Raw genomic sequence first — 26,672 nt, 5'->3', positions numbered from 1 at the left:
ACCAGATACAGACGACCCCTTTAAGCAACCCCCTGCAGGTGACCACGATCGATGGCAGGGAGCTGTTGGGAGGAGAAGTCAGCTTGCAGACTGTCCCAATGATAATGAAGGTGGGAAGGCACACCGAACTGATAGCGTTTAATGTGGCCACCTTGGGAGGAGCTCCCATTATATTGGGGATGAGCTGGCTAGCGTTACATGATCCGCTGGTGGGCTGGCATCAGAGAGTGGTTTCTTTTGGTTCAGCACATTGCTTAGAACACTGCAAAGAGGGAAAGGGTTTGGCAGGGGCCCAAGCCACCCTAGCAGGGACTGAAGTAACGGAGAACGTGAAGGTACCACGACAATACGCAGATCTCCGCGACGTCTTCAGCGAAAGGGAAGCTGACCAACTACCCCCGCATAGACCCTTTGACTGTCAAATCAATTTACTCCCTGGGGCACAGCTCCCTGTAGGCAAGCTGTACGCCATGTCAGACAGAGAGATGCAGGAGCTAAGAGAGTTCATTGACAAGAACCTGAAGAGAGGGTTCATCAGAGAGTCCAGGGCGGTGGGGGGCAGCCCAGTGTTTTTTGTGGATAAAAAAAACACGAACAAGCCGAGGCTTGTGTGTGACTTCAGGGCCTTAAATGCAGTGTCAGAACCAGTGGCTTTCCCTATGCCCAGGATTGACGACATTTTGACAAGGGTCAGGAAGGGAAAGATTTTTACTAAACTGGACCTAAGGGGGGCGTACAACCTGATACGAATAAGGAAGGGGGATGAATGGAAAACCACCATGTTCACCCCTTTGGGGGCATTTGAATATTTAGTTATGCCCTTCGGCCTACAAGGAGGCTCCGCGTGCTTTCAATCGTTTATGAACCACGTCCTGGGGCCTTTGCTTTACAAGAATTGTGTGGCCTTCTTAGACGACGTGTTGGTGTATTCTGAGAATGAGGAGCAGCATGTGAGAGACGTCAGAGAAGTGTTGAGCAGGCTGCAAGCCAACCAGCTGTGGGTGAAACTGGAGAAGTGTCAGTTTCATACCAAGGAGGTGGAATTCCTGGGGTATCGCCTGTCAGACAAGGGATTGGCCATGGATCCCGGCAAGGTCCAGGCGGTGCTGGAATGGAAAACACCCAAAACAAGGAAGGATGTGCAGAGGTTCCTAGGATTTGGGAACTTCTATCGTAAGTTCATCCGAAACTTTGCCCACCTGACGGCGCCCATTACGGACTGTCTCAGCAGTAAGAAGAAGTTCGTTTGGACTGAGGAGGCGGAGCGAGCATTTGAGGAACTAAAAAGGGCCTTCGCCTCGGAACAACAACTCCTGCATGTGGATTTACAAAAACCGATGAGAGTGGAAACTGACGCATCAGACAGAGCTATTGGGGCGGTGCTTCTGCAGCCAGGGAAGGAGGAGTCAGAGTGGAGACCGTGTGCCTTTTTTTCGCGAAAGCTGAACAAATCCGAGAGGAACTACACGGTGTATGACCGAGAACTACTAGCCATTCATGAGGCGTTCCGGAGATGGAGGCACCTGCTAATTGGCGCACAACATAAGGTGCAAGTGTGCACTGACCACAAGAACCTAGAGTATTGGAGGACGGCACGAGTGCTCAACCAACGGCAAGTGAGATGGGCCCAGGAGTTCTCCAAATTTAACTTTGAGATTTGTTACGTGCCAGGCCCAGAGAACATTAGGGCGGACGCTCTCTCACGCAAACCTGAATATTTGGAGGGGGAGGGAGCACCCGAAGAGAGACATGTCATTCCAGAGGACCGCTGGGTGTGTGGGGCGGCATTGGTGGGACAAAGAGAACTGGTAGAGGAAACAGAGAATGATGAATACGCCCAGAATAAGCTCAGAGGTCTTAGGGGTGAGGGAGAGGAACCAGGGGGTTTCGAGGAAAGAAATGGAGCTTTGTATTACAAAGGGGCACTGTATATCCCTGAAGGAGACTTAAGGGGGAGGGTACTCAAGCAGTTGCACGACAGCCCCACGGCGGGGCATTTTGGACAACACAAAACCATGTGGTTGGTCACCAGGGAATTTTGGTGGCCTAAGGTGAGGGAAGATGTACGGGAGTATGTAAGAGGGTGTGAGCAATGCCAGCGAGCCAAAGGGGAGAGGCGGGCACCGGCGGGGCTATTAGAACCCTTACCAACCCCAGAAAGACCTTGGGAGGCAGTGTCGATAGATTTTATGACTGATCTGCCGAAGTCCAAGGGGAAAACAGCCATCATGGTGGTGGTAGACCTACTAACAAAGATGTGCCACTTTGTAGCCTGCTCGCATGCAGTCACGGCGGAAGAGACAGCGGTTATTTGTAGAACACATTTTTAGGTTGCACGGGGTGCCATTGAGGGTGGTCTCAGACCGAGGAAAACAATTTACTTCCAGGTTCTGGAGGAAGCTCATGAGCTTACTGCAGGTGGAGGTCAACTTTTCGACTGCCCGGCACCCTGAAACCAACGGGCAGGCGGAAAGAGCAAACGGGGTCCTCCAGCAATACCTGAGGTGTTATGTCAATGACAGAGAGAATGACTGGGTAGAAAAGTTGGCGCTGGCGGAATTTGCCTACAACAATGCCGAGAATGTGTCCACAGGGATGAGCCCCTTCTTGGCTAATTATGGGTGTCATCCCAGGGCTTTCCCAGGGGGAGAAGGGGAGAGATGGGGTGTCCCGGCAGCCGAGCATTTTGTAGAAGAAATGGAAGCAATCCATCGTCAGCTCCAACTCAACTTAGAAAGGGCGAAGGAAGAATACAAGAGGCAGGCAGACAAGAACCGAAGGGAAGGTGAAACCATAAGGGTGGGAGATAGGGTGTGGCTGTCAACCCAAGGGTTGCCGTTCAAAGGAGGTTGTAAGAAATTAAGACCCAGGAGATTGGGTCCCTTCGAGGTCATTCAACAGGTCAACCCAGTGGCTTTCAGGCTCCGGTTACCCAACCACATGAAACTGCACCCAGTATTTCACAGGTCGTTACTGTCACCGTATGAGGGGGGACGAGAAGGGATGGCCACTCGGGGACCGGTCATAGAAGAAAGGGAATGCAGCAGCCATGTGGCAGAAATCCTCGACGCCAGGTGGAAGGGGGATCAGGTGGAGTATTTGGTAGCGTGGGAAGGAGAACCGGAGTCAGAAAACACTTGGGTAATGGCAGAAGATATCAATGACGAGGTATTGATAGAAACGTTCCATCAAAGGTTCCCAAGGAAACCTCAGCCTGTGGAGAGGTTCCGGAGGGAATACTTTGGGACCACCGATGAGGAGGAGGAGTTGGAAGGATTCTCGGAATCGGAAGGGGAAGGGGAGATGGACTCTGAGGAGGAGGAGTACTTCGAGACCAGGAACCGCAACAGGTGGAGAGAAGTGTTCGGGACATCGGAAGATGAAGGAAGTTCATTCCGGGGTTTTGCCTCCTCACCGCCCGTAGAGGAGGGGGCGAGAGGGGATGAAGGGGGCCCTGGAGGGGAGGTGGATGTCAGGGAACTGCCATCGGAAGGAAGGGAAGTGAAAGGGCTCACACAGGTTGGGAGAGACTCAGCAGCTGAAGAGGGAACCAGTAGGGGGAGAGGAGCTGAGCTGAGGGAAAGGGAGCTGGAGGGATGGCTCAGAGACACTTCCAGCAAAAACAGTGGGGAGGTTTCAGGACCTCCTGTAGGGACACCCACTCCTCGCCGGAAACTGTCACGCAGAGAGTCCAGAAGACGTGTTTCCGTTAAGGAGCTTTTATGTTGGAAGCGATTCCGAAAGCAACCACTGTCGGAATCTGCCAGCGACTGACGGAGCCATGTTTAAGGGGCTCCGTTACAGACAGAGGTTTGCAAACTTGACCAAACTCTGAGGGACTAGGATTTTACACACAAGCAGCTCATCGTCCCATCACACCCTCTCTGACTAGGAGCTTGACTCTTGAGCTGGGACGTTGCTGCTCTGTGTGCACTGCTGTGCACCAGGCTGAGATTCAGCAGAACCGTTGAACTGTTGACCTTGGGCTGCATTTGATGCCCAACAAAAGACACATGCGCCTCTGTAGCCTGAACCCCTGTGCTCCATCCTCAACAGGCACCTGCTTTGTTCCTTTGCGTCACCTGCTCCCCTCCTCTTCCTTCCAGCTATGAGCTTCAAAACATCCTCAGGTTACATGATTGGAGATCAAAGCCAACAAGAAAGGAAAGAAGGAGAGGCTTATGGGCCATATCCACCGCCAGCAGCTTTGGCTGGCGAAACCTTCTTTAAGCCAAGGGCACTGCTGAGTGAGGAACTAGGCTTGTATCTGTATTTCCCGCTATGCAGAGAGGAAGCTGGGGCTGTCTCGGACTGCGCTTCGCTGGCTTCCCATTCCCTGGATCTTCGAGGTTGTTGTTGGCACAGCATAAAGGAGCTTGAAAAGAATTGCAGCGATGACTTTGGCCAGAGCAGTTTAGGACAGCTTCTCCCGTTTCCCCCTCTTTGCAGGCCCCCTGCTCGGCTCTAAAAATGACTGCGCCAAAGGTTCAAGTCGCTGACTTTGAATGGACTCGGCTAAAATACAAAACAAAACAAAACAAAAAAATTGCATTCTGCCTAATGCCCTGAGACAATGGTCTCTCTGTTAGAAGTTCCCAGTGCTTTGGTGAGAAAAGAGGTTTGAGATACTGTGCATCTGCAAACAGTTTTTATTCCAGGAGATGCTACTTTAGAAGTTTCTGGTTTTAGGAATCCTAATCTGTCGCCAGTGAGTTGCAGAGTATGAGACATAGCAAGTAAATAAAGCTAGATTTAGCTTTTCATTAAAGGCGGGGGAGGATCTTCATTTTGAGAATGTTTTTGGGCTGGATGTTTGTGGTTTATTTTTACTAGCTTTTAATCATTTAATTGCTATAAGTTTATTCTAACTGTCCATCTCCTTGGAGCCCCCTGTTCCTTAAAGGCAGTATAAACATATTTAAAATGAATAAAAATAAGGGCCTAACTAGATGAGCTGCTATTTGCTCCAGGAAGGAAAATATAAAGATATCTTAGAGTAGTCTTCCCCAACCACGGGCCCTCCAGGGCTTGATCTAGACACATCAAAGAAGCGTTTCAGTTGTAAACTTTGTATGAGAAATCAAGTTGGCCAAAACCGAACTCCACATCGCCATCTGGTGTCACAGTGTTATAATGCATATTCCTCTTTGGCGATCACTCGTAGCCGAGTAAGGTTGTCTTCCATAAACACGGTTTTAGCAGTGAGTCCCTAAGTGACTGCGGAGGCCAATTCTGGATCCATACGTCCTTCCACAGTGGGGACATTGGTTTCCGGGCGGGAGTTATTCACGGTGTGGATTTGCCAAGCGTGCCTTCCTCTCAGCACATTTCTCCCTTGTGTCCTGAGTTCGAGTATCTTCAAAGCCCATGACACCTCTGGTAAAGGCTGTTCTCCAATTGGAGCGCTCGCAGGCCAGTGTTCCCAGTTGTCAGTGGTTATACAACATTTTTTTAGATTTGCCTTGAGAGAGTCTTTAAACCTCTTTTGTTGACCACCAGCATTGCACTTTCCATTTTTATGTTCAGAATAGAGTAGTTGCTTAGGAGGACGATCATCAGGCATCCGCACATGACCAGTCCAACAAAGTTGATGTTGAAGAATCATTGCTTCAACACTGGTGATCTTTGCCTCTTCCAGTACACTGATATTAGTTCGCCTGTCTTCCCAAGTGATATATACAATGCATCTAAAGTGCTTTTTCTTTGCCAATGTAGCTGAGTCCCAGAAGTTGTTGGATTACAACTTCCCTTTTCCCAAACCATTGACTATGCTTCCTGGGGCTGATGTGAATTAAAGTCTAAAACTTCTGCTGGGTAAAAGATTGAGGAAGACTGCTTTACAGGTCTAGGTAGATTTTCCCCCAGGGATAAATAACAGCTTGGGGTGTGTGATTTGTATTGGGGGGGACATGTCATGAGAGAAAGATTTAAACATATATTTCACCATTGAAAGATACAACCCTGATCTACTTCCCGCCTGTGACTTAAGAAAAAGAAGTTAGGATATACAGTCAGGAATCATTTTGTTTGGGTCTAATAATATATTTGACAAGATATAGAGGATACAGACCAGTCTGTTTTGCTAGAAGACCTAGTTGGCCCCAGTAACAACGGGATGCTGAACAAGAAGATTTCTTTACCATCCCTAGGTCCAGCCACGCTTCCAATGAAAACCGTGGCTTGGCTTACTTGCTTAAGCCACCTGGATCATTTAGCCTAACTTTATTTCTTTTGCGGTTTTTATAAAACTCCTCCTCCTTCTTCTTGACAAGGTTGTTGTCAGTTCCAGCTAAGATACAGAAAACTGAAAATGAAGGGCAGTTGCTTGTTCAGTACAAAGGAGTGTACTGCTGTTAAGCAGTCTAGGGAATCTCACAAGCATAATAATAGCATTAACTATATATATATATTAAACTCTTTAAAAAAATAATTTGATTTTGTGGGGATCTGGCTCATGAGCTACTCTCTAAACTAGCATTATGAGATGTTTTCTTATTTATTTCATTCATGCTTTCACACTAGTGCCATGGTGTTATTGCCCAAGCAGTAACCGTTTCCCAAAATAATCCAGGCATGTGAAATGCCTTGGTTGTCAAGGAAACAAGCAGCAGAGCATGGGGTCGGGAAACAATAGCCCTAGCCCAATTCCACCTGCATAGATTTGTTATCTTTATTTCTTTCTCCAATTCCACCTGCATAGATTTGTTATCTTTCTTTCTTTCTCCATACCTTTATTAGGCATTACAGATATAGATCTTAAAACATCCATATGCCAAAAAAATAAAATCAAAATATATACAAAAAAACAGCCATCTAAGATGTATAACAACATAAATTTTCATTGGGAGTGTCTTCCCGCAATATTATGTGATGTTGTGGAAGAAGCTTTATTATCAAACAATAAACATGCTATAGAGCCCTGTCCCTACTACATTTTCAGAGCCAGCTTGTGGGAATTGTTCGGCCCTGGACAGATTAAAACCGTGAGCATGGTTTCAAAAGTAGTTAACAACTTCCTAGAAAATTAGAAATCTGAGGAGATCAGCTTCCTTCCTGGGATTTCTTGGTTTTCTGCCTGCTTGCTTCCTTCTGTGACTTACGGCTATGGAAAACTCTATTACCGTATGTTTAATAGGCTTGCTGGGGGAGTTTTGTGGAGTCTCACTGCCGCTAGAGCTGGCCTTGAAGGCAGCCATCTGCTTCTTTGTAAGGCAATGCACATGCAATTTCTACGCATGTAGGTTTCCCCTTCTCAGATGTTCTCTCCCAACCTGTGGTGGTGAGGTGAACGCTGTGATTTCAGGAGCGGGTCCAGCAAGGTGGCGCCACAATCCCTTTATTTTTTCGAAACTTTGGCCTAGTTAAACATTATTTCAGCCTTCTGCACTTTCCTTTGGCCACCTTTGGTTTCCCAATCCACAGTCTCCTCCGTTTTCAGTCTGCCTCAGGCTCCACTTTTCCCTTTTTTGGCCTCCACAGCTCCCTTAAATCACATCATCCATTCTCCCCTCCTACATTCCATACTTTACCACCTTAAAACTAAATTTTAACCGTTCTATGGGGTAGCCAGTCCATAGGTTGCATTCTCATCACCAAAAGAGAGATTCTGCCCTGATGTGGTTGCCTTTTAAAACTATGAGATATCCAGAGGTTGAGGTGATTTTCCTCCCTAGGATTCACAAAGGGGAGGCAGCATTTGGCTGGGAGTCTTAAATGGGGAGAGTTCTCTCACTCTCAGGAAGTGCTTGCAGCCTTCCCATAAGCACCTGATTGGCCATTGTGAGGGCAGGTTACTGCACTATAGATGGGCCTTTGGTCTGATCCATCAAGAGTCTTCTTGTGTTCTTGAGGGATAGTTGGGTATACATTCCTTTTTAATCTGTTCTATAAACAGTGGTTATGCAAAGTGTTTTGCAATCATTGGCATCATTGCTAAATTCTAGTGTGCAAATTTCTTCCCAGTCCTTCCTGCAACCATTTTCACAATAGTTACACACACAATTCTAACTTCTGCTATTGAAGCCCGGCTGGAAGAAGTTAAAATCAGCTAGTGGATAGTATTTGTAAGGGACAATGTATGGGTAGGAAAGGCTTAAGCACCCGAGACCTGAGAGTATAGGGTGGTATACAATTTTATATTATTATTATTATTATTATTATTATTATTATTATTATTAGTTCTCCCTAGTAAATGTCCCATCCCCGGCCCATGTATTGCCATTGTGAGGGAAACACAATGTTGGGCTCTCCGTGTTTCCCTTTCAACATCTGTTTTGGCCCTGGTATATTCCCGTTTGACAGACGTGATGAAGAGCCACCGTCACTGGCCCATGACCCTCCAGTAAATTCTTGGTTGAGTGGGGGTTACCGTCTCCTCTTCTGGGTTTTTAGGTACTTAACCCATGTTGTCCCCTTCCCCAGCTGCTCTTAGACCAGATATCTCTGCTTCCCATCCTGCCATTGTTCTGTCTTGTTTTCCTTCACTGGCTGTGCAAAAGGTCACCGGTATTCAAGGACTGATAGAATTTCTTTCAATGGATTGTACTTCCTTCTGGAGATTGGTGGTGGGTAGCTAGACCACCTCCATCCACAAGGCCATGTTGTTGACAGGAAAGCCTAACGTCGCCCATAACTTCTAACTCCTTCCTTTTCTTTCCTCGCAGCCCCCAGCTCACCAGGCTCCATCAAATTTAGTGAGCTCACCACCACCTCTGTGAACGTCTCCTGGGAGCCACCAATTTTCCCTAATGGAATCCTGGAGGGCTACCGACTCATCTATGAACCTTGCATGCCTGTGGATGGTGAGGGGCTTTGAGAACAGTGTGTGTGTGTGCATGTGAAGGTTTATGAATGTGCATGAATTAGTGAGTCAGTTGTGTGTTTGAAGTAGTGAATCAATTAAAACAAGCAAGACTGATAAAACAAGTCTGTCTCGTGTTTCGAATCATGTGACATTTTTTATCTGGGAATATGTGAAAAGTCCAGTGTCTCAAGGTATTTGAATTTAATAGCAATCTTCTTGCGAACCCTTTCCCAATACAAAGTAACTCATATGTCATTTATTCTAGGGCTTTTGTTGGCATTGCTTCAAACGGAGCAGTTAGTGGCATGTAGCCATAGAATAAATAAAAAACTGCCATGTTTAGCCTAGACATCTATTCACAGCTCAAGACCATTTTTATTTTTGGGTTGCCACAGCAGTATAGGGGGGAAGTGTTTTTTTTATTTTGTGGACAGACAGTACAACGAATCATGACCATTAGAACTTAATTTCCAAAAACTAACTGTAAGCCCAGACCCGTTTTATCTTCAAATTCTGTTTCCTAATCTGAGACGTGTAGGTCAGCTGTGCATACTCAGTAGTAATGGAAAGGCATTCTGCACATGCTCGAATTCCTTTTTTTAATTCTCAGATGGCCAGCGCTAAAAAACGGTTTCCGGAATGTGTGTTTATCAAGCACTGTGTATTCAATATTCCAGTGTGAAATTCAGTGATAATACTCAAGCATATGTTCTATCCCCCTCTTGCTTAAAAATGAGATTTCTGGTATCACCATTTTTCTACTACTTCCCTTTCCTAAAAAAAGAAGAAGCTTTATTTAAAATAAAAATAATAATTAGAAAAATAGGTCCCAGGCTGAAATGGCCATACTGTCTTGTACTGCCCCATGAGGTCATATGCCGTTCCATATATATAATTTTCTGATCAACAAAAACAAATGAATAACTAGGCCACAAGTTTTTGCAAAGAATATCCAACTAATAGAAAGGAATGGTTGGTTTCACACTCCCACACACTACTAATGTCAGAACATAATCACAGTTAATGCTGAAACATTAACTGACCAAATTCCACATCCATCCATGCAGCTGAAGTGCCTCTAACATAAGGGCCTAGCATTAATAAATGCAATGAAACCATTCCATGGTATTAGGTGCCATTCCTTATCCTGTAAAAACAGCAACATAGACCCATATAAAATACCCAACATATTAAGGTATTTATCTGTGCTGGAAGGAATAAGCAATAATGCAAGCTGTAAGAAACTAGGAACTAAGCCTAGAGAGTTTGGATTTGATAAATTGCAGCAACTTAGCTGCAGGGAAAGTTTTCTGACTGCAAGTGGCCATTGATGGGGTTGCGTGCCTAATCCCTAAATTCTGCCTCTCTCCCCTGCAGGTGTGAGCAAGATTGTAACAGTGGATGTGAAGGGAAACAGTCCGCTATGGTTGAAAGTCAAAGATCTAGCAGAAGGAGTCACTTACCGGTTCCGAATCCGAGCCAAGACTTTTACCTACGGACCGGAAGTAGAAGCCAACATCACCACTGGGCCAGGAGAAGGTAAACTAAGAGCGGGGTGGGGGGGCAGGGAAAACCTTCTTTATCTGCCACTTCATATACTTATATATAGATCTTGCACAGTATTGTTAATTGAACTCTTGAGTTTCTCTAGGGAGCAACTGTCCTGGTTGATTGGTGACGTACTAATGATGTACCCCCAAAAAACTGATGTACTATTTAAAGCCACATGGAATCAACAAACTGGACCTCTGTTGAAAGCATCTACAAACCCACCCTTTGAGGAATAGACATGGTTAGATGTGATTAGCAGTTTTTCTTGCCTAGGGCTTGTATTTAGCAGGAAAAAAGGAAAGAAATGATTCCTTGGTTACTTGCTCCACAGTCTCGCAGCCCATTTCGTGTACTGAAAATGTATTTCTTGGTTCCCAGGTGCTCCAGGTCCTCCAGGTGAGCCCTTCATCTCCAGGTACGGCTCGGCTATCACAATCCACTGGTCAAGCGGTGACCCTGGGAAAGGTCCTATCACCAGATACGTGATTGAGGCGCGTCCTTCAGGTACCAGCTCTGCGCTCAGTCCACATCCCCCTTGGCTGACTCAGCCATTAGCAGTCCTAAAGTTGGAACTTTAAGAGCAGTTCCTGATATGGCTGCTTCTGTCCTGTGGGCCTTTTGGGATCATGATCCCAAAAGACGAGGCTTCGTTTCCAAACCAAGATGTGCCCAAAGCATCAGCCTGCCAGAAAGTCAGCGCTTCTGTTATGCAAGTTCTCTCTCCTGGTCCCAGATAACCAAGAGATTGTGCTTACCCACTGGTAACTGCGCTCTGCAAATGTTCAGAGGCATCAGGTGGTATCCAACTAAGTCTTATTCAGTGCAGACCCATTGAAACTAATGACCGTGACTAAGTTAGGTCCATTGATTTCACTGGGTCTTCTCTGAGTAAGCTTTAGTTGAATGCCACCCATTTTCTCATTATTATTCTGGCATATATTGAAGGCTGATCCCATAGCTGTCAACTTTTCCCTTTTCTTGTGAGGAATCCTATTTGGAATAAGGGAATTTCCCTTTAAAAATGGGAAATGTTGACAGCTATGGCTGATCCAGTTGTAGCTTGGAAAGGGAAGGGAGGTGCCATGGTGAAGAGGGAAAAGGGTTGCATTGAGGGACTGCGAGAGTAAGAACCGCCTGCCTTCAGAGACCATAGCTGGTGTTTCCTGCATGAGTACAGCCAAGAAATGCAGGGTACCTGCCTGCCAGTTGATTTAGCACCCATAAGACATTCACCTGTCCTGGCCGCATCTGATGGTGCCTGGAATGGATGTCACCTAGCGAGGTAGAACTCAAAGAGCACTGCAGGGTAGGAGCAGGAGTCTTTCAGCACGAGCCTTCGTGGCAATTAACAGGCCCCGTGCCACGCCATCTGCTCTTCCCTGTCCTCTCTCCCTTTTACTCACAGCAGCCTCATTAAAAAGCAAGCCAGAGCCCATTTCAAAGCACTGGAGTGATTTATCCCCTTGCATCTGCCCTGCTCTTGGCCTGCAGGTCCATCAATCATCCTCCCCATTCCCCAGAGGGAGACGGGAGCAGGCAGAATGTTTCACAAGCCACAAGCTTCCTCTTGGGGATGGAGACTCTCCCCCTCGAGTCAATCCCTAAAGGAGCTTACACGTTAGAAGCAAGCAATTTGCCTGCATTGAGCGAAGCAGGTTGTAATCCACCATCATAAACAACCTCTTGGACACGCGAGGAAATGGACACATACAAGTTGGGAGACCCGACTCACCTGAGGTTTGCACACTGGAATGTGAGAGCTTGGATATCCAGTCCCTTGTAGCTGGTGTTAGGACCCAGAAACGTCCTAATTAAGTAATTGCCAAACTGCATGCTGAGTACAGTATGCTAATGTGGCACAAAAGAGCTGTTAAATGTGCCATGAGAAATAAATGTTCTGCGAACCCGAAGTACCCACCCACTGAGGAGGCCGCCCATTGTCTCTTCGGATTAATTACCAACCTGACCTAGTCTCCTCCAAGTCACCCTCTGCCTTTAGGAAAGACCATTCTGCACCATCTCTGCAGCGAGTTAACAGGGTCAATGAAGCTACTCCTGGTTCAGATAGTGCAGGAGCAGAATCTCTTGCCTTGAGGAGGGAGGCAGTGACTCACAATGGCATTTCCGGGGCAGGGATGGTGGGTCAGGTTGAGAGTGTCTGTAGTAATTCAGATCACCCAAGGAGCCCAGAGTCGTGTGAAGCAAGTACAGTGGTATCTCCGGTTAAGTACTTAATTTGTTCCGGAGGTCCGTTCTTAACCTGAAACCGTTCTTAACCTGAAGCACCACTTTAGCTAATGGGGCCTCCCACTGCTGCTGCGCCGCCGCCGCGCGATTTCTGTTCTCATCCTGAAGCAAAGTTCTTAACCCAAGGTACTATTTCTGGGTTAGCGGAGTCTGTAACCCGAAGCGTATGTAACCTGAAGTGTATGTAACCCAAGGTACCACTGTAAGGACATTTTATTTGGCCACAATGTGCACAGAAAAACCTCATCACCACTCTGTTAGCCTTCCTGTGGGCTTCTCCCATTGTTCTTCTGAGAGTCATGGGGCACGTAGAGATTGCTTTGTCTTCACCTGTTCTTTGCCAGCTTGGACGCCGGCAATATAGCCTTGGTCTACATATGATTTTGATGCTGAGAGGGGGCTGCCTATTTCTGCCGAATTACCACGATGTGCCACAAATGAAAGGTCTTTTGTGACACCCCCCCCCCTCAATTTAAGGTTCCAAAAATATTTTAGCTCATTCAATTGATGTTAATGCTATTACTGACAAGGCTGGTCTTTCCTTTAGGACTACACTGGCTTCAGGTCTACCCAAGAGTCCTCCAGCACTGTGACCTGCTGTTGTCTTGAGCATACTGTTCAGCAATATGTCTTTGCCACTCCTCTCTGAATCAGAGAGCCTTAGGGATTATAATGTCTCAAGAGTCAATTTAGCCCACCTTCTGGGTTGGCTCCATCATCAGATATGTAGAACTAATTAAAGCCGAAGCTTCCTGGACAGTTATGTACCCGGCATACCTTTTAAAGAACAAGGACATTTTCAGAACCCCTTCTTCTGTCAGTCAGCATCTCTTCAGAGCTGGAGTTTCTTCTGCGTTACTTAATAACCTTATACATGCAGTCAAATGTCTGCAAATACATTTTGTATGAGCAGCTTGAGTTTCATTTGACCATGCTTTATTCAAACGTATAAAAAATTAAGGATCACTGGCATGGACATCATGCTAACATAGCAAATAATTATGTGAACTTCACAAATGTCTGAAAATGGGTTGTATCAATTATTATCATTTTTAGGGAGAGGAAGCAAGGGTTTTCTGTATATATTCAGCATTATGGGACCCCTCATTGACTTCCCAGGGCGGTGGATATGAATTATCTCCACATGCTCTGTGTGTGTGTGTGTGTGTGTGTGTGTGTGTTTGCAATGAATTTATAGGTGCGTAGACACACACATGCATTTCCTGTTGCAAATTCACTTGATTTTTTTTCTCTCTCTCTCTTCTAGATGAGGGGCTCTGGGACATTCTCATCAAAGACATTCCCAAGGAAGTGACCTCATACACCTTCAGCATGGACATATTGAAGCAAGGTGTCAGCTACGACTTCCGGGTCATTGCTGTCAATGACTACGGCTATGGGACACCCAGCTCTCCCTCCCCATCGGTTTCAGGTAACAGAGGTGAAAGTCAAACACTCCCTCAGGTCAGGGTCACTAAGCCCTGAGCAGAGGCTATAGGAAACAATGTGTGTGGGTGGCCTTTCAGGGAAAGGGTGTCTGATTGCTTCGTGCTGCCTGCTGTTTTGCAGCCCAGAAAGCCAATCCTTTCTATGAGGAGTGGTGGTTCCTGGTGGTCATTGCTCTGGTGGGACTCATCTTCATCCTCCTGCTGGTCTTTGTCCTCATCATCCGAGGGCAGAGCAAGAAGTATGCCAAAAAGTCAGACTCAGGTGGGTGCTGACAACATCGTATTGAGACGTCCTTTCCCCCTCATTAAGGCTCCTTCCTTTGAGAGTATTGAATACAAACACGGTGGAGAGATTTCAGTAGCAGCTTTGAAGCTGTATCCCATGTGGAGCACAGTAGTGAGTAGGTAGCAGGAAGCGGCACCGTACATTCCACTGGTCCAACAACCTTAGATTTGCTCCTTGTGGCCTTCTTAGCTCCAACCAGGAGATGATACTCCTACAAACCTCTTCCCCAAGCCAATGGCCCACCCATGAGAATTCCCACCCACCTCTTCTTGGATGTTGTATTCTTTTGTTCTCCTTCCATGCCCTGGTCACTATCCCAGCTAGCATGACCAAAGCCCAGGGATTATGAGAACTAGAGTCCAACAACATCTGGAGGGCATCACATCACCAACTACCCCAATCTAAGCTAAGACTCCTGAATTCCAATTACCCAATTAAAATTGAACCAGCTCCCTCCGTCACTTGAGCAGGGTGAGGGAATCTTAAATGCAAAACCTAGCTTTAACTGTTCTTCAGCTGGCTGGGACTTACCCTAAGAATCCCCCTCTCTAGTGCCTGCTTGTGGTATGTTGGGGGTGGGGTGGGGGGTGGAGTCAGTGACCTTGTTGACGCCACTCCAAGCTGACACTTAAAATAAATGGCTTCGTGTCCCAGCCACCGCCAGAGGCAACTGCAGAGGTCATCAGGGCAAGAGAACGCGACTATGTTTGCTTTGCTCTAATTGTGAGGAAAATCTGAGCTTTCCTCTTAAATAAGCGAAATGGATGGGAGAAGTGGAGTTTGTGTGGGGTGGCATCTTTGGGAACAACGGCTTGCAACGATTGTTTGCAAGTCACTTTCCTTGTATGGGTGCACACAGCTGCAGGGAAAGAAGCTTCTGTGTCATCACGTGTGTAGCAGTTTTCAAACACATCTGCATGTGGCAAAAACCATTTTCATGCAATTTGGTGCTCACGAGGGGTCCCCCACTCCCCACCACAACCTTGCAGAACTATGTAGAAAAACTGATGTTTTGAATTGGCCCTTAATCTACAGCCTTAGAGATATACGAAGTCATTTTTAACACGCTGGGCCATGTGTCCAAAATATCATCTACTCTTGACTGACAGGGGCTCTCTGAGGTCACAGCCTGGAGCATTTTAGCCCTTGTTGTCAGGAGTTGCCAGGAATTGAACCTAGGAAGTTATGCATGCAAAGCATAAGCTTTTCCACTGAGCTATTATCTCTGCCCACTATGGTCCCACCCCAGAGGCCTTCAGAGAGGACTGGGAGGGTATGTGGCAAAGGCAGAAAGTGACTTTTGCTCTTTTGCTTGGGTGGGAAGAATGCATTTATTTCTTTATTTTAACCCTGCTCTTCAGCTGAAAAAGGCTGTCACATCAGCTTACAGTAAGATGCTCCCTGCCCTCAAGCTCAGGAAAGGAAAGGCGATTGAGGAGGGAGGAGGGGTAAAACAAACACAGGCACAAGTTCTTGGCTACAAAGTTCTTACATGTGTTCATTCTGGCAGGGAGGGATGCAGCAAGCTCTTGCTAGAGGCTCCTTCTCTGGCTGATGGATGGAGCCATGGATTCTTGTTTCCATGATGTTCTTCCAGGGAGGCAGGGGGGGGGGGAGCCACCAGCAGCCCTTGGTCTCCTGGCCAAAGGCCCAGCCCAGAGGGTGCTTTCCCTCTGCTCTGCAGCCTCTCTGCAACTATCCTCTTAGAAAGCTCTTCTCAGTGCTTGAAACCAAGAGCATATGAACTGCTTCTTCAGTTCAAGCAAATTCTTAACTCACTTTAGCTCCTGTACTGTTCCCACGGAAGATCTCAAAGAGGAAGATAGTCAAGGAACAGTATGTGGATTTTCCCAGAGGTACAGTACAAGATGTGCTTAAAGTGTGTGTGTGTGTGTGTGTGTGTGTGTGTGTGTGTACACAATGTGGGAGAGTAAGCTTTGCTCCCCTAAAATTACCCTTACAGGAACACCTAATAACCTGTGCCTTTGATGTACTTGGCATAGCCTCAAAAGGCTGTACCTAGCAGCTTATAGAGGTGGAAGCTGGGCACGCCACACCACTTACTCATCCAAAGGATTTTTGTGCCCCCTTTTCGTTTCCACGCCATCATTTTTAAATCCTTGAATGGCACCCCCTAAATAAAGTCAGGAAGCTTGAAACAAGCCATTGAGCTTTGTTCTCTCTGGGGCGAGAATTTGGCCGCTGTCTCTTAGCCGCTAAGGAATCCTAAGATGATGACATCTTCTGTCCCCTTGGCTTCCCCCTCACCCCTAGGAAGCAACTCCAAGTCAAATGCCCTTGGCCACGGTGAGATGGTTAGCCTGGACGAGAGCAGCTTTCCTGCTCTGGAGCTGAACAACCGGCGACTGTCCGTGAAAAATTCCTTCTGCAGGAAGAACGGAATCTACACAAGGTACCAGAGGCTGTGCCAGTACAGTCGCAGAAAGGATTTGGTGCGGGGAGAGGGACCGAATTTGGGAAGGGCAATTCTGCTCTCCTGAGCTAAACACTTTCCCTTTCTGAACGAAATCTCAGAGCTTCCATGTCTCTCCCGAGGTCCCCGCCAAGACCCAGCCCCGGCTCCCTGCACTACTCGGATGAGGACGTCACCAAATACAACGACCTCATCCCAGCGGAGAGCAGCAGCCTCACGGAGAAGCCCTCGGAAATCTCTGACTCGCAGGTGAGCCAAACGGAAAGGCTGGCAGTGGAGACATTTTTGGTTGAACTAGATCGAGGAGTACTAAGGTTGTTGAGCGACTGCAGCTGCAGAGAGAATAATAATAATAATAATAATAATAATAATAATAATAATTTATTATTTATACCCTGCCCATCTGGCTGGGTTTCCCCAGCACTCTGGGCGGCTTCCATCCAAACAAATCTTAAAAACAATACAGTGTCAGACAGGTATGGAGCCCCTCCAGCATAGACCAAGACTTATTGGAATGGTGAGAGGTTTAGAAGGGCTCCAACTTCCTGTATGTGTATGCCATACATACATACATGCACATGGCTTACTCCAAAGAATCCTACAAAATATAGTTAAACCCCTCAGAGATCTACCGTTCCCAGCCTCCTTAACAAACTACGGCTCCCAGGATTATTTGCGGAAATCATATGCTTAGAATGCACTTTAAATATATGGTGAATACAGAGCCAGAATCACTGAGAAAACATGGGCTTTGCAAGAAGTGCGCGCAGCACAAGAGATGCTGCCATGTGACAAAACGACATTGTCAGGTCGCTTTGTCCACAGGAGGCCTCTGTACAAGATCTTTCACTTCACGGAGCTGTCAGAAATGACAAGATTCTGATTACATTTGCTGCTAGAAGTACCAAGGATTCCAGGATCAGAAACGGTTTATCAGAAAAATGGGGGGAAAGAGGCCGGGGGTGGGGGAGAAACGAGTTCTCAGAAAGCTAGGTGGCAGAAGGTGGCAGATATCCATCTAAAATGAAAGAACACAGAAAATTTGCTAGAGTGGGGCCCATACACACTAGGATCTACAATGGACCAACAAAAACCAGCCTTTTCTTCTTCTGGTGCCAATCATCAGAAAAACAAATGGCAATGATGGTTTTCTTCTCCTTCCTTGTTTTTGCAAACTTGATAGCTGTTGGGCTGGGATCCACCACAGTTATTTCCCAACCACAGGGCTCCACCCTAGGCCTTGTACAGATATTAGAGTTTCCCATTTCAAGAGCTGGCAGCTGCCACACTTGTGTGTGTGGTGGTGATACCAAATCCAAATTAAAAGATGCAATTTATTTCTCTATGACAGTGAAAGAGGTGGGTGGGAAAGTGAGGGCTGTTAAAAGAATTTATGGGCCACAAACAAATGCAAGTCAGGCTCCTATCTTGAGATTTAAATGAGGGGTTGTTCTCCTGTCAGTGGGGTGAAGTAGGAGCACCCTATTAAAAAGGTTTTGCTTGTTTTTTAAAGCCTGCTGTTTCCACATTGCCCAGGCCTTTACCAATGTGCTCTGCTTACCCTCTTCTCTTCAAGTTTGTGACTGTGAGTATGGGAGGAGTTTTGCAAAGCAGGAAGGAAAATACAGTGGTACCTCAGGTTACATACGCCTCAGGTTACAGACTCCGCTAACCCAGAAATAGTACCTCGGGTTAAGAACTTTGCTTCAGGATGAGAACAGAAATTGTGCTACGGCGGCAGCAGGAGGCCCCATTAGCTAAAGTGGTGCTTCAGGTTAAGAACAATTTCAGGTTAAGAACGGACCTCCAGAATGAACTAAGTACGTAACCAGAGGTACCACTGTACATCGCCCCTTGACAAATTGCAGAGTGAATTCTCTGAGCAAAGAAACTACCCATGTCCTCAGTCCTGGTTGATTCAACTTACTAGACAGCCAACCTTCCTGAGGCAAATCTAGTGTCTGATCCCTCTACCTCCTTCTGGAGAATGAGGTGGTGATCAGAGGCACCAGCTGGGTACTAGTAAGGGAGAAGCAGGCAGACATCTGCCCCCCAAAAGTCAGGACTGGGACACATTCAGCTTGTTGCAGCCAGGCCTTTCTTCCCCTTGCCCTGTTGCCAATAGCAACAGGCACTAGCAGTTCTGAGGCTGACAGGAGTTGGCAACCCTGCCAGGCTATAACAAAATGGCTCCTTTGTCCTCTCCTTAGAAACAGAACCCTGGCCAAGTGGCCGGGGCACCCTTGGTGCAATTAGGCAGGCAGAGGAATTGCTGCCATGGTGATGTGTCCATGCCGCTAGTACAGCTAGGTGCAAATTTCTGCAGGACTGATCATAGGCCCCTGACATAAGAGGGCATGAGACATGGTTTGTACCCACCCAGCGCCCAACAGAAGGCTGCAGAACAGCTGGGTGTTCTGTAGCTCTGTCAGCGGCCACTGCAAACTGTTTCTCCTCAGAGCTGTCATGCTGGGCACTCGGATTTCCACAATGCTGCCATGTACCATATGTCCAGCCCAGCAAAGGATTTCATTAATATCTGAGATTTGTAGCTCGCAGGCAGCTCTTACAGCAATCGTAACGAAAGATTCAGGGGTGCCTGGAGGAGCTGCTTTAAAATCGGGCTGTTTCCCAGCAAACGAGAGTCGCCTCTTAATCCAGAGTAAATGTGTTGATGTGAATGAAGATCCTGGCATTCTGTGGTATTGCAAATGCCGCATGATGTTGGAGGGGCTAGTCAATGAGGCCCTGGAATATCTGAGTTTCCCACTGTATCACGGGTGGCAAACCTTCCAGATGTTGGTACTCTACCTCCCATCAGCCCCAGCCGGCATGCGAATAATGAGATTATGGGAGTTGTAGACCAGGAACATCTGGAATTCACCATCCCTGCCTGATATACAAGGTGACTGTGAATTGGAATTCACCTATTTTGTCCAAGTGTGATCCTAAAGTTAAGCATATATGAAACTTGGGTTTCCAGAACATGTAAAAGAGTAGAGGGGTGGGGCATTTGAGGCCTAGATGTGCTCAGAGACCTAATTTTCATCCTTTCTGTGTATGCATCTGGCCTTGCTGCTTTATATTGTACCCTTCCTGTCTCTGAAACAATGACCCATCATACTTCTTCTGCCGTCCCCCCACTTTGGAGATGCGTAGCACATAGCTTCAGTTTCCTTCACTTGGGCCTAGTGGAGCCCCCTTCTTTCTCTCAGCAACTTCCTCCATCTCGTGGGTCCCCCCTTCCTCCACCATCATCCCTTGAACCGGTGGAATGAGTACTTCTGAGGAACGGCTAAGAGCTGAACTGAGCTGAAAGCTGCCACTTGATCTCTTCCCTGGCTAGGCTGTGGATTCTCATGAATGGTCTCTATTGTGCCTCTGCAAATGGAGAAGCTGAATTCAATTAGGGAGAGCAGAGGGAGAGTTGAAGGGAGGAAAATGAGCCAAGTCTGCCCTGTCCTGGCCAGTCCCGTCTCCCCCCCACCTCCTTCCCTCTACAATTTATTTTTTTTAAACCAGATGTTCCCATAGATGGAATACTTGGTTACTGACCGATGATTACTTTTGGAGGTAGAAAAAGAACGTGTTGTTATAGTGGCTTGAGTTGCTACACTAGGGATTTTAAAGCCCACCATAATTTCAAGAGTTCCTGAAATCTTAAATTGTCAAGCAAAGGGCATGTAAACCTCTCATTTATTTTTAATGATGAAACTTTCCCATTACATTGCGTGATGTGAGCTGTAAATGCTGTGTAAAGGAAGTCTTAAAAGTGGAGCATGAGGATGAAGAGAGAACCAAGAAACTAAATGCAGGTTATCCTCATGATTTGGCTCATTTCAGACTCTAAGACTGGCAGCAGAGTTATGTATCACAGGTGGCAAACCTTCCAGATGTTGGCATCCCCAAACTCGGCCCTCCAGCTGTTTTGGGACTACAACTCCCATCATCCCTAGCTAACAGGACCAGTGGTCAGGGATGATGCGAATTGTAGTCCCAAAGGGCTGCGTTTGAGGGTGCCTGCTGTAAAGAATATGGCTGCCATGATGCTCTCCTAAATTGATTTGCATCGTTACTTATCTTCTGTTAAAAGAAATAAGCTAGGGACTGCCCTTATTGCTGGGCCAGTTCTTCCTTACTTTTCCTACTTCTCTCATCTCTTCCACCCCTCCCCACTGCTGTCCTCACACTGATCCACAGCCTGTTTATATTGCAGATAATCCCGAAACATGGAATAATGATTATATCCCCCTCATTTCTGGGAAAGAGAATGCAGAAAGCAAAAAAAAAGCAGTTTCCTCTTAGTACTGTAACCAAATGACAGAACGCAATGTGTTCATTTAGGATAGTCAGCTTAATCAAAATTGTTTGCAAATTAATCACACGCAGCAGTTACATCAAGATGAATTTCATCTTCCCTAAATTTAATTGTCAATAACTTTTAGAGATATTGAGGGAAGTAAACTGGCAATCTAATTTAAAAGGAGCTGCCCCTCATTAGAAGGAAAGTCTGTCTCTCATATTTCCCTTTTCATTCCCCATTAAGGTAACGTTGCGGCTAATATAACAAAAAAGGAAACAACTGTGCCTTTCATGCACAGCTCCATTCAACTTGCTGCTCGCCAGTAAAATTTGCCTTTTCTGAAGTAGAGTGGTACCTTGGTTGTCAGACAAATCAGCTCCCGAATGCTGCAAACCCGGAAGTAAGTGTTCCGGTTTGCGAACGTTTTTCAGAAGCCGAATGTCCGACGCGGCTTCCACTTGAGTGCAGGAAGCTCCTGCAGCCAATCAGAAGCCGACCTTGGTTTTCAAAGGGTTTCGGGAGCTGAACAGACTCCTGGAACGGATTACGTTTGAGAACCCAGGTACCAGTGTATTTACTCTGATGACTAGAAGGCATATAGTTCAATCCTAAACATGCGTACAGAAGGAAACCCTATTGAGTAAAATGGGACTTAGGGTGGAATTCAATGTTGCATTTCAGCTTGACAGAGGGAATGATTCCCCCCTGTCCTACCCCCTCCAAGCTGTTCTGGGGTTCTCCCAAGCTCCCCAAGAGCCAGTTTCAGAGGGCTTGGGGAAGGAAGGTGGGAAAGCCCTGTTGTGCAAGCAGAGGTCCTTGCACAGACCTTCCATTGGTGAGGCTTGTTAGGTTAATCCTGCCCTGTGTCCAATATAACTGGGTATAGAATTACAACACTTGCATACCTGGGTGGTGTGTGCATGTTCAAGTCTATTCAGTAATAACATGCTTCTCAAAATTTGTACATCGATTGATGGATATATCTGTTGGTTGGTTAGTTTCCAACACTTCCATCCCATGCACACAATACAAAGTATTTCCCAGGTGGCTTGCAATTTAAAACATTAAAAAAATTCCAATTATAAAAAATAAGCAAAACTCAAAATAGAGACATAAAACCATAAAAGTTCACCACAACACTAGTGGAACTGATAGACCAAGAGCAAGAATTAAAGTTTCATGGGAAATATATATTTAAAAAAATGTTTTGGCCTAGCAGAGTGAGTGTCAGAACTTGCGGAAAGAGAATTCCATAAATGGGGTATGAATAGGCTCTCTTCCTGGATTGCCCCTCTCCTTTCCCTCTCTCTCTGTGAAAATAGAGGGACCAAGAGAGGAGTCTCAGAAGCTCACTCAGTGCATGGGCAGGCTGAAGAGAGAGAAGACATTCTTGTAACAGCCCCCTTCTTCAGCAGAGGTTGAGCTCAGGCCCTATAAATACCGCAAGGACCACACCTCTCCATATGAATCTGTCCAGACCCTGAGGTCATCTTCTGAGGCCATTCTTTGTGTGCCTCCTCCACAAGAAGTCCGTAGGGTGGCAACACAAGAACAGGCATTTCTGCAGTGGCTCCCCGTTTGTGGAATACTCTCCCCAGGGAGGTTCAGCTGACACCTTCATTATATACCTTTAGGCGCCAGTCAAAAACTGCTCCTCTTTATCCAGGTCTTTGGCTGATTGATATCTGATGCCCCTTTAAAATGTGTTGTGGAAGAGTTGTCTTTGTTTTTGTTTTTATTGTGTATTTTGTGTTTTTTATATCGTGATTTTATGTAGTGAACCACCGGGTATAGGGCGGCATACTGCTACTAATGATAATAATATTAGTAATAATCAAGGTGTTGATGAATCCCTGCTGTTTGAGACCCAAAAAATGCTGAGGAGAGAGAGTGGATTGCATCAGGTAACCATCTTCTCTGGCTGTGTTTGCTTATGGAACTAGAAATCTTCCATATATATCATAATCCACTAAAATACTGTGAGGCTTCCCATTGTGAAAACAAGTTGCTAGTCTATGTAGATGGGCCCTTGGGTAGGCTTACCAGATGTCCCCGGATTTGCAAATCTGTCCCCAGACAAATTCCGTCCCCAGAATCTCCCCAGATTTGCAAATCTGTCCCCGGGAAACGTGGCAGCAGCAGCCTCAGCAGCCCGGAGCCAGCCTGGTACTGCAGTTGGCTCTGGCTGGCTTCAGGGGCTGCTCACTGCCTTGGCACCCGCCATTTTTCCTCGCCGGAAGTCCCCATATGATGTGGTTTGTGCCACTGCCAAAGGGGAACCGGGGACGTCTGGCACTACAGAACTCCTGCCCCCTTCCCCCTTTGTTTTGACTAATTGAGGGAGGCTCGGGAGTTGAGGGTGGCCGGCCATTGCCCAGTTTTTTTAAAAACTCTGCACATTTATGTCTCACAAGGTAAGAGAGAAGGGTTTTGCACCTTGCCTGGCAGAGAAACCGCGCCCCTTGCGCCCCTCATGGGCAGCACCCACCCGCAGCTCCCAAGCCTCCCCCAATCTGTCAAAACAAAAGGGAAAGGGGGCAGGAGATCGGGGAAGGATCGGGAGTCATGGGTGGGCGGTGCGCTGTTGCCCAGATTTTTAAAAACTCTGCACATTTAGGTTTCACAGGGTTCAAAAGAAGGGCTTTGCACCTTTATACAATATGCATGTGTGCTTGGGCCCAGGGTCTTTTGCCTCACCATCCCCACTACTGACTCCCTGTTGCTACTCAGCTTAAAAAAAAAAGGGGGGGGTCCCCGATTTCATTGAAAATAATCTGGTAACCATACCCTTGGGTCTAATCCAGCATATCTCTTCTAATATTCTTCTTGTCTTTGCCTTTCCCTCCACAGGGAAGTGACAGTGAGTACGAAGTGGATCAGAACCAACAGAAAGCCCATTCTTTCGTCAACCATTACATCAGCGACCCAACTTATTACAACTCATGGAGGCGCCAGCAAAAGGGCATCTCCCGGGCTCAGGCCTACAGTTACACAGAGAGTGACTCCGGAGACCCTGACCACTGCCCAATGTCCAACAGCACCAGCACCCAACAGGGCAGCCTCTTCCGACCCAAACCCAGTAGGACTCCAACCCCACAAACCCCAGTCAACCCTCCCAGCCAGCAGAGCACCCTTTACCGACCCCCCAGTAGCCTTGCCCCAGGGTCCAGAGCCCCTATTGCTGGGTTTTCTTCTTTTGTTTGACATTTCTAAAAGAGAGAAGAAAAAACGAGAAGAAAATATGGCTAAAGAAGAACAAAATAATGGATATAATAATAATAATAACAATAATGAAGAACATTTCGGGTCCAGAATTATTATTATTTTCAGAGGCAATGAGAAGATCATGTGGGAGACAATCAGTCATAGTTGAGTTTGGAATCATTGACTGCTGCTGCTTCTAGTATTGCACAGTGCTCTTCAAAGGAACTACCTGTTTGCAAACACACACCTGGAGCAGGACAGGAGATGTGCCTGTTTTCAGGCGTAGAGTTGAAGGAAGGAAGAAAGGCAACAGGGTAAAAGATTGGGAGCCCCAAAGCTAAGACAATGTTTGGTGTTGCAGACCACCTTCTTGCAGATCAACGTTCTAGGCAGGCAAAGAAGTAGGGAATTGATGTTTTTCAGAATAGTCTCTCTGGGTTTGATTTTGATTTTTTATTTTTGTTCACCAACCAAAGCTCGGAGGGGAACGGGTTAGGGCTCCACAAGCTGTAAATATGAGCCACTTGGACTACTGCAGCCAGTGCTCCAAGGAGCTCAATGGCAGCACCTAGTAGGGTGCTGTCCATAGGAACATGTTCTCAGTAACTAGCAACTGGCCAATGAGAGAGAGGCAGACTCAAGAAGACCCACCCACTGCGATGTCATGATGGTTCTTTGGGGGAGCGGCAACAAAGGCCGAAGAGGAATCCCAGTCTCTGAAGCTATCTTGAATGGACTATAGAGGATTAGGCTGGGCGACCACCACCTATGTTCAGACCAGCTTTGCCTCCACTTTGCTCTTCCACTCACTTCCGGAACAGAAGTTAGCCGAGCTGAAAAGCGCTGACCAGAGACAGTGTGGTTTCTTTTTATGCATTTTGGTTTGAGGATAGGAGAGTACGTTTGAGAATCCTTGGGTGGAAGCTGTAGAATTCAAAGGAATCAATGCATTGTCACTTGGCAGGAAAGAGATGCTGTCCGTATCAGCTCGGTGGAAAGCGCTCTCCCCCTGGCTTTGTCGGATTGCTGAGCACCTGCAGCCAAACCAAGCCACGAGGCAGAATCCATCCCACATGGTTGGATAGTCTCTCAGCGCCCTGATTTCTTCTCAGTTCCCCTTTTTCCCCATTCACTTCATTGGACAGGGAGAGGGCAAGAGGGAAGCCCCCATCCAATCTAAGTGCAATTCGAGGGGACGTTCAGGGAAAAGGAGATAAACTTGATATAATATAAATGCTGCACAGCCCCTTGGTACTGGCTTTAGAATGGACAACCTCAAGAGGCTGAACTGATGCCTCATTGCAGCGTTTTCTCTCCTCCTCCTGGTATCAAAAAGAAACTTTCTCCTTAGTTCCATAGAAAAGGAGAGTTTGTCCCCAATTCCCCTTTTATATAGGTTTTTTATTTTTATTATTCACAGCACGCAAACATTTAAGGTGGGGAGAGGGAAGGGAAGAGAGTGGGGGGTGTTGAGGAAGTGATGCATTGAAAGTGATTGTCTATCCCTCTCCCTGTCTCTCTTTGTTTTGCTATCTTTTTGAATTCTATTTTAGCACAAGGGTTATGGGGGAGGCAGGTGGGAAATTATGTTTTGTTTCTTTTTGGCCTAGCAGAATACACACATGCACACACACACACACACACACACACACACACACACACAGTGCCTACTGAGCCCCAAGATCTGTGGTGGCCATCTCCCCCAACTGAGTTGTGGGCTAGAGCAGGGCTGGGGGTCCTGTTGCCCTCCAAATGTTGTTGGTCTACAGCTCCCTTTCGGCCTCAGGCAGTATGGCCTAGTGATCGGGGATGATGGGAGTTTGAGTAGTCCAGCAACACTGGAGTGCTACAGGTTCCCACTCGCCAGGATAGAGCAGACAGCAAGCTCAGGAACAGTGGCTGAGCAGGTGGGGGAGAGAGGAAAAAAGAAAATATGAGCATTATGCTCTAGCTGGGTTACCTTCTTTCCTGGAAGTACTAGGGATATAGCTATTTCCATTATAACCCCTTCACCCCATGCCTTTATTTGCACATTGTTTTCAAAGCCTGGTTTACAAAGAATTGAACCTGGCACATAGGGTCCTTTTAATAAAGAATCAAAATGCAAATCATACCGTTTCTGGGGTTGTTTTGTTTGCTCGTTGTTTCTACTCTGCTTCTTACAAGAGTGATCTTGTCGTGATTTAACAGTTGACTTGTGAAGTACATTCTCTTCAACAGGAATGGTTGCAAACCTTTGGAGCTGTCAACCCAAAGGAGCAAGCCATGAAGTTGTTTGATGATTATGGTAGACGCATCCTTGGGCTGTTGTTTGATGCCATAGGAGTCGGCGGCCTAACTTAATTAAAAAGAAGGTGAAACAAGCTCATGACATATACTTATACCACTAATAGTAT

At 46.6% G+C, this 26,672-nt stretch overlaps 1 protein-coding gene across 9 annotated transcripts in view; it reads left to right on the top strand.

Moving 5' to 3' along the window:
* Positions 1–26,387, top strand: part of SDK2 (sidekick cell adhesion molecule 2) — a 339,664-nt gene extending 313,277 nt beyond the window's left edge. For 4 of the 9 annotated variants that reach the window (XM_080994326.1, XM_080994328.1, XM_080994325.1 and 1 more), the window contains 9 exons: positions 8,664–8,801; positions 10,181–10,342; positions 10,733–10,858; positions 13,869–14,033; positions 14,171–14,311; positions 16,120–16,191; positions 16,610–16,748; positions 16,871–17,018; positions 23,923–26,387. In XM_080994326.1, the coding sequence (XP_080850452.1) occupies positions 8,664–8,801; positions 10,181–10,342; positions 10,733–10,858; positions 13,869–14,033; positions 14,171–14,311; positions 16,120–16,191; positions 16,610–16,748; positions 16,871–17,018; positions 23,923–24,276 (1,445 nt within the window). In that variant the 3' untranslated portion in view covers positions 24,277–26,387. The remainder of the gene's footprint in view (positions 1–8,663; positions 8,802–10,180; positions 10,343–10,732; positions 10,859–13,868; positions 14,034–14,170; positions 14,312–16,119; positions 16,192–16,609; positions 16,749–16,870; positions 17,019–23,922) is intronic. The other 5 variants (XM_080994333.1, XM_080994332.1, XM_080994331.1 and 2 more) reach the window with 3 other exon arrangements.
* Positions 26,388–26,672: the final 285 nt, after the last annotated feature.

Source organism: Podarcis pityusensis, assembly GCF_964106645.2.
Source record: "Podarcis pityusensis genome assembly, chromosome: 2".
NCBI classification, from domain to species: Eukaryota; Metazoa; Chordata; class Lepidosauria; order Squamata; family Lacertidae; genus Podarcis; species Podarcis pityusensis.
Note: the sequence above shows the minus strand (reverse complement) of the source record. Positions and strands in the feature narration are given on the sequence as shown.